Genomic DNA, 7933 nt, shown 5'->3' on the forward strand with positions numbered 1-7933 from the left:
GCTTCGGTGCCGCACACGCTAAACCCACACTTGCCGCTCGGCCCCGGCCGAGCCCGACGCAGGGTAAAAACCCGCTTGCGGTGCAAAAGCCCTCGAATCTCCTCGCTAGCCTCCCCCCGCGGCTCAGCGCTGCCGCCTCCGAGCTGCCAGCCCAGCCCCGAGCATACCCCGCGGCCGCTCCCGGGGGCTGCCGGGGAGATGAGGCCTCCCTGGGCCCTGCACCCCCGTCCCGGCCCCCGGCAAGGCTGCAGGGCCGGCTGCAGCCGTCAGGTGGCCACCCAGTAACATTTTACGAGACATCTTTTAAAAAATAAATTTAAAAAATGTCGTGCCGATCACTTGTTTCTGCCTTTTTCCCCCTCTTCCCACTCAGCTGCAGCCCTTGGCCCCACCATGCTGCTCTGCCCTGCAGCGCCGGTTGCTCCCACCCTGTGACACCTGGGAGTGCCCCACATCCCCTATGAAGGTGGCACTGGCGCAGCCCCACGGGGAACCCACTCCTGGCAGGTGCTGGCTAAGGCCCATGAGCAGAATACAGCTTGTTTGTGGCAGGGTTGAGGCCCTGCCAGAAGGTGAGAGGCAAATATTCAAAGGAAATAGAGCAATCCAGACCAGGGGTGCTTGAAGAGACCAGGAAAGCTCCAGAGAGGCCTGGGGGTAGCCCGTGCTGCTTTCCTGGCAGCATTCCCTTGCTATCTATCTTTCCAAGAAGGGAGGAGGAAGACAAGGGCTCACGGGTTATTGCGCCATCCAGGATTTGCCCCAAACAATAGCAGCTGCTCCCAGGCAGCAAGTGGGGAATTTCCCTGGCCGAGGTGGGGTCAGGCGTGCTGTATCTCTGTTCCCACAGCACCTTTGGCTGCTGGTTCCCTAACACATCGCAGGCACGTGCTCCTCCGACCTGGAGAGGGGGCAGGGTAGAGTGGTGAGCTGAACGCCAGAAGGGATGTGAAGATAACCCTCCCCATCTCCTCTGCTTTGAGCCTGGGGAAATATAAAGCCCAGGGAAGACCCATGCCCTAAGTTTTTTAACACCCTCCCAAGCCAGCAGATGGGGCAGGTTGCTTCTAGGCTCTGTGAAAGAGGAAACCACAGCACGGAAAGGCAGCAAGATGTCAGGCATGACAGCAGAAGCAGGGATCCACAACCTGGTCTTCCGGTACCTCCTACGCTCTTTCTTCAGCCCTGAAGCCAGATGCTCAGCAGGACACCATGGGAATGGAACACTAGGCTGGTGTCCCCCAGCCTCAGCCTTGAGTGCTAGAAAGGCTCTGCAAGTGGGGAAGCCCCTGCGCTCCCACATACCTTCTGCTGCGTGAAGGACCTGAGGGAGCGGGCGGGCTGGGGAAGCCCAGCACCGGTAATGCTCAGCCTCCTGATGCTGCAGGGAGCAGGGTGGGTTAGATCACATGAGACCTCAGGTGCTCGCAGCAAGAAAAAACGTTTATTAGAGTGAGTGTTAACTCTTCTCACCCCACACTTATTCTGATGCCATCTGGGGGTGCCAGAGGATGTTCCATCCACCATACAGTGTGTGAAAGGGAGTTCTCTCCTGCTCATTCCCTGGGTAAGCTGGAGATGCCCACAAGTCAGACCCATGGCGGGGAGGGGAAATTCAGTTCCGCTGCTGGGCACAAATACTAAACGAAAAGCCTCCCCTGTGTAGTGCTCATAGTGCCACCTTCTTCCCTCTGGGAAGGCAGCCTGAGGCCAACAAAACGTTTCCAAAGAGGGGAGGAGGGGGATAAGTCTCCCAATGTGTCTCTGCTTCCACCAAACTGCAGGCAGGCAAGGTCCCAGTGTGCAGCAGTGCAGAGCCAGGAGGCAGCCCCGTGGGTTGAAGGGAGTCCAGCTGCTCATTCAGAGCACACAACAGGCTTCCCTGAGATCTTCAGGTCATCGAAGGGCAGCAAGGCGAGGAGCTGCAAAGGCCAAGGGTGTTGACATGTAAGGATGCAGGGTCATATCTCCAGTGAGCTGGGGTAGGGGCCCTGACCTGCTCCCCCCTAGTCCTGCAGCCTCCCACCTGCCCAGGGCAGTGCCAAGAAACCCCGGCTGGGCTTTCCCTAGGGCTCAAGGCAACAGGCACCACACACGCCCAGAGTCAATGCCTACATGCTACAAGGGAGTATGGGCATGCTAGAAACTCCAAGGAGCTCCCTCCAAATAGTCTGAGTCCTGCACCACCCAACATGCTTGCAGAGCCACATGCTTCCCCCTACAGACTCACATCGTCGTTGCCGTCAGCCAGGTCCTGGGCTGTCTCATTCTCCATGTTCCTCAGCAGGGTGTCAGCCCCGGAGTGTGAGAGGATGGCGGCGATGGCGGCATCCTTGCGGCCCACGGCAAGGTGGAGCGGGGTGCACCCATTGTACATTTGGGCATCCACGTACGCCCCATTGCGCAGCAGGAACTGGACAGCCCGGTGGTTGTGGCACTCCACGGCCAGGTGCAACGGGGTCTTCCCGCTGGTACCCTCCTGCAGCCCACAGATCACAAGGGTGTGGGTGTGGGGTCCCCTCAGATGGGCCCCACAGCACCCACTCGCACCCCCCTGATAGGGTGCAGAGTGGGCAGTCGCCACCCTGACCGCTGTCATGGCACCCAACAACCCCTCAAGAACCTTTTCTCTCAGCTCACTGAAAATTCAGTGTCTCCAAGCCCGACAGCAGTGTCTGTCCCGAGGCCAGAAGGTGTGTCCAAGGGAGCCACCCACCATACCCAGCCTCACCCGAACATTGATGTTGGCGCCGCTCTCCAGCAGCAGAGACATCATCGGGATGTTCCCCTTCAAGGTGCTGATGTGCAGACAGGCCAAGCCTGGGACGGGGAGACAGGAGAAAGAGCCCCAGTCAGCCTGGACCACCCTGAGGCATGGCAATCCTGCCTCTGTGCCCACTGTGCTGCGCTCCTAGATCCCTGCATACACAGCACACAGTCTCTGCCCCAACTTGGCCACCAGCTCTGCACCGGGCTGCCCCAAGGTCTCACCTTGCCAGTTCTGGAGCTGCAGGTCTTGGTGGTGCCCATGGGGCTGGGCTGTGCCCTCTGTCGGGGCTGTGCACTGCAGCAGCTGCTGGGCGCACCGCAGGTGCTGCTGCTCGCAGGCTAGGTGCAGCGGGGTGTTGCCATTGTGGTCCTGCAGCCCAGGGTTGACTCCCTTGTGGATCAGCGCCTGGATCACGCTGGGCTGCTCCAGGTACACAGCAAGGTGGAGTGGGGTCTAGAGAGGAGGTGGGGACAGAAATCAGCAAAGAGAGGAATGTCCTGCAGGACACCAAGTGTGATGAGCCATGCCAGCCTACAGGAGCCAGCCCAGTGGCACAGTCAGGCTGCCACACAGAGCCCGTCCCTGTCCTGGGGTTATGCGTGGCTGACATTGGCTTGCTGCACATGGCTTGCTGCCACCCCACGCCTCAGCTCAGGGATCACCCATGGGGGCAGATTCAGTCTCCCAGGTTATCTACCCTGCCACATTCAAGCCATGCCTGCTCCACGCCCCAGGGCTGTCTGTGACATCCTGGGGCCTTGTAAAGGGCCCCTTCACCCTTTGGTGCTGGGAACTGTCACATCTCTCACACAGGGTATCTCCCACCTTCTTCCCCAACCTGAAAAGGGGGAGCTCACATGGGACTTTCACCATGCTCTACAGGATGCAGGTGGGGTATCCTGGAAAAAGGGCAGATGGATTTGGCATCGATCTACAGAAGAGTCTGTGACACCTGCCTTCCTCCCATCTTTTGCCTATCACATCCACATACCTGGAAAAGATCATTTTGGATCTCCAGCACCTCCCTGGGCAGCTGATTGATGCAGCAGAGTGCCACAGCTGGGACGCAGTGGATAATGGCCAGATGAACCAATCTACAGAGGGAATAAAGGGAAAGCAGGAGTTAAAAAAAAAAAAGAGTCCTGAGTGCTATGCGCATGAGCAGAGATCCTTCACTGCTGCATGGAGGAATAACCCCTCCTCCTCTCCCAGTCCCCTTCCCACCAGCTTGGAGCTCCTCTGTCCTGCCCTCTCCCTGGGGAAGCTCAGCAGCAGAGCAAGGCAGGAACATGGTCTGTGGCTCCCCAGGGCAGTCCTTCACTCTAATCCCTACTGGGAAAGGACCCTTCTGTCCCCAAAAAGCACTGCAGTGTTCTCCCTCAGACCTCACAGCATGTGTGGGGATTGACCCGGCACTGCCCAAAGTCAGGCCTCCAACTAGGGCAGGTCTGGAGAGCCTGGATGCACTTTGCAGAGCCCAAGGGCCACATTTGGCAGCTGTGGAGGGAGGCCGGCCTGGGCTCTGGCAGCTGCCCGGGGAATTCCAGCTCCCCACTGCCGGCTGCTACCGCACTTCTTCTTTCCCTTCTGTGAAGGCAGGCAACCAAGGCTGGGCAGGAGCCCGGCACCGGTCCAAGATCACCTGCACGGCACAGTTCCTGTGCCAGCCGATCTGCTGGCCCACACCGATTTCCTCTTCTCTCCCACATATCCTTCCCTTTGGGCATTGCTGTGGCAGGGCTAGCACACAGCCCACTGCCACAGAGGGACACCCGAGAAGTGGCTGTCAGACCTTGGTGGCCAGCTGGGAGCCCATGTCCTCAGGACTGTCACCCCTACAGCCATGGGGTGGCTGGGGAGCCCAGAGCCCCCTAGCTGAAGGAGAGGTTTTATTTCCATCTGGGTCTGACGCTGGCCCCTGTGCAGTCAGAACAGAAGTGAGAGTGCAACAGAGGCAGAGCCGAGAGGGAATTTCCAGTCACCTCTGCCGACCTGCTGCACTCCTGGGAGCCCCTGCATAGAGGGACTGGCCCTCCCGCCACAAGGCAGCCCCTGGCTATGGCAGGCAGCAGCTCGGAGCAGGCAGCAGCTCCCACTCTGCAGAGCATGAGAGGCACGAGCTGAGCCTCCTGCCACCTCCTCGTTGCTGCGCTGGGGCCCCTGGACGGCTTTTATCTCCAGCAGGGATCAGCTCCAAACTGAAGGCCAGGCTCGAAGTGAAATGGGCTCCTGCCACCCACACTACTTGGCAGAGGCAAGCAGGGCTGATGGACAGAGGGTGAGAGCTGTGCCAGCCCCAGAATGACACCCAGCTAGCTGGACAACCCAGCTTTGTGATGCCACCTGCACTGTGGGGAGGGACAGTATCCCTCCACAGGTGGGAAAGCAAGACCTGGCCCTAAAGAATTGCAGTAAAGAAGGGCTGGGGCTGCCTTCTCACCACCTGCAGGGGGGACATGACTGTGCTGAGAATCCCAGAGGTCAGTCCTCCAAAATGTCCTTTATCCATCTCCCAAGCACCACCCAAGGGCTGAGACCGGGCACCCTCAGCTGAGCCCCATTTTTGGCAGCAAACCAAGGCTGGTTCCTCTTCACCCTGCCACCAGGGAAGAGGCTGTGCCTGACAGGAGAGGCTGCGTCCCTGGGGAAGCCCCAGGTCAAGCCATGGCAAGGAATTCCCTGCTGGAAGGAGAGGCCACCCTCATTTGTCTCCGCACTGCCATGGGGTGCCCCCTCACTGCTGGCATTCCCCAGGGCAGGGAAGGGGGTTGGGAGCCAGAGCCAAGCAGTCAAACAGGCAGGGTCCAGCCACCCTCGGTGGACCATGGGGAAGAGGCACAGCCAAGGAACCCAGGCCACGCTAGCAGGGGACAGGAGTGAGGAGCAGAGCTGGGGGATCAGCTGTAAGAATACCTCTCCCCTCGGCAGGCTCTCGCTGGCCCCAGCCTGGGTATGATCCAGGCAGGGAGATTCCCTGCTGGGTTTTGCATCAGGCCTCCAGTCCCCGTGGCAGCACCTGGGCCGAGGTGTCCTTTGCCCACTTGCAGGGACAGTCCCTGTTTCTCCAAACCCGCTCCCAGGCACCACATGCAGAAGGATGGTGCAGGATCTGCCTTTTTTTCAGGTACAGCAGAGATAAGACTGCTCAGACAAGGGACTTTCCAAGGCAATTCGGCTGGAACTTTAAACCTCTGATGCTTTCACTTTCCAGAGCCATGCTGGGCTCCTGGGGGAGAGAGCAGCACCCAGGGTCATGCCTCACCACAGACAGCCCCCGCACCCCCAGGAATCCCCCCGTCCCCTCTGCCACTACCTATGCCACTCTGTGTCGTCACATGGGGACAAGTGGGGCAGTCACCCAGGGGAGGTGGAAACCCCAGGCAGCCCTCTACCACCTCGTGCTTCCTGGGTGGTTTTGCAGCTCAGCAAGACAGCAGAGCTGCTCAGGGCTGGGCTGATGCTGAGCAAGTTTGGGCACCCATGCTGTGGAGGCAATGGGGATGACCATCCCCACCTGGCCAGAGCTCAGGCTTTCACCTCAAAGCTGAGATGTGCCTGCTTCAGAGGATTGTTTTTCCCTCCTCCCTCTTCCTTCTCCACCCCGGTGCAGCCTCCTCCTGTGCTTTCATTTCTGCATTCGTTCCCCCCTTTCCTCATTGCCAGCCCTCAACTTCTTGAAATGGCTGCAAGAGCCATGAGCTGCTTGGGGGAATCACAGTGAGGCCACTGGGCTGGGATGAGCCCATCCAGAGCGTGTGTGTACCAAGGCACTCTTTGCCATGGGCAATGATGCCAACCAGGAATCAGGGTTGTCTCCTGCTAACCTGGGAGATGAACTATGCCCAGGAGACCCAAGCTGCAGGTGCTGTGCAAATCTCCACTTTCTTCCAGTCAAGGCCACAAGCACACCTCTCTCTGCCATGGCAGCCATGTGGTCCAGCTGCTGATGGGCTGCATGCAGCGCTCGCAGCTGAGCCCCACAGCCAGGGTGCAGTGAGGGAGACATACCTGCTCGCAACCAGACAACTCACCTCACCCAGCCATGGCCCCATGCCTTTGCCAAAACAAGCCCTCCACCCCACCATGCTCAGACCCTTGCCCTTCCCTCAGCTGCCTACACGCCTCTCTTCCGCCTTCTTCTACTTGCCTGCTCCTTCCTCTCCTCCCCACACTCCTGCCTGCAGACATGGGGGTGGGTGCCCAGTAGGGACTTTTGGAAAGGGCAAGAGGGAGTTTTGGAAAGGGCAGGGGATGGAGGAGCTGTGGGCAGGGAAAATACGGCCAGCTGAGGAGTACAGACTGCTGGGCTCGTTCTCAGCTTTTCCACTTGCTCACCAGCTCCATCCTGGCACAAGGGGACTTGTTAGTGCTCAGAATAGCAAATGTCCCACGGGCACAGGGCATCCCTGGCACAAGGTGACCTACTCATCATCAGAGAGAATGATTCTGGAGCAGAGGGGTCAGGGCCATCCCTGGGGATGTCCCCAGGGTCTGAGCATACCATGCCCAAGGTGGTCCTAGTTTAGGCACAGGAGAGCATCCATTTCCACAGTGCTGTCCATCTCCCAGGCTTCTGAGTGAGCTCAAGCACCTGGTAGGAAAAGTGTCCACACCTGAGGACTGGAGGCAGGAGAACAGGGTAAGAGTGACAGCCAGCTCTGACACACAAGCAGAATGGATGAAGTCCCACCAATTCTATGGCTATCCTCTCCCTCTAGAAAAGGGGCTTGACCATGCAGATCCCCTCATCTGTGGAGCCAGACACCTTTCCTTCAAAGCAGCCTCCCCCTTCACCATCTCACCCCAGAAGCACCTAGGACAAGGGATACAGCATTCAGTAGAATTTGTTTTGACAAGTTTTTCTCCCTCTCTAGATAAGGTCTCTGGCTGTAGTACAAACAGTTCACTCCTGGCTTATTATTTTGGCTGAGTGGAGCAGTAGGAAATCATGCAAACAATTTGCACAAGAAACTTTTCAGGGGAGGAAATGGCCCCAGCAGCAATAGAGAGGAGAGCGAGGGAGGAGGAAAAGAGCAGGGGAATTCCATGCTTACCCTGCTCTCCTGTTCCAGCCCTGTAACCTGCACTGCTAACCACTTCCTCAGCCATCAGCATGAACCTCTGCCAGCAGGCTCAGCAAGCACAGCTCCATCCTGCCCTGCA

At 58.7% G+C, this 7933-nt stretch overlaps 2 protein-coding genes across 3 annotated transcripts in view; both read right to left on the reverse strand.

The window, feature by feature from the left end:
- Window positions 1-1417, reverse strand: part of SLC35B2 (solute carrier family 35 member B2) — a 7161-nt gene extending 5744 nt beyond the window's left edge. The window contains exon 1 of one of the 2 annotated variants that reach the window (XM_026844131.1): window positions 1306-1417. The gene's annotated coding sequence lies outside the window, so the exon portion shown is untranslated. Of the gene's footprint in view, window positions 1-167; window positions 220-1305 lie in introns of those variants that run through there. The other variant, XM_026844132.1, reaches the window with a different exon arrangement.
- An 8-nt stretch (window positions 1418-1425) lies between these two features.
- NFKBIE (NFKB inhibitor epsilon) lies at window positions 1426-6814 on the reverse strand. The gene is made up of 6 exons (XM_026844608.1): window positions 6807-6814; window positions 3762-3864; window positions 2992-3223; window positions 2732-2820; window positions 2231-2479; window positions 1426-1922 (listed from the first exon to the last, which is right to left on the reverse strand). The coding sequence occupies exons 1-6, from the start codon at window positions 6812-6814 to the stop codon at window positions 1857-1859; spliced, it is 747 nt and encodes a 248-aa protein (XP_026700409.1). The 3' UTR covers window positions 1426-1856.
- Between the last annotated feature and the right edge of the window lie 1119 nt (window positions 6815-7933).

Source organism: Athene cunicularia (genome assembly GCF_003259725.1).
Source record: "Athene cunicularia isolate RWA chromosome 3 unlocalized genomic scaffold, athCun1 chr3_part1, whole genome shotgun sequence".
Taxonomy (NCBI): Eukaryota; Metazoa; Chordata; class Aves; order Strigiformes; family Strigidae; genus Athene; species Athene cunicularia.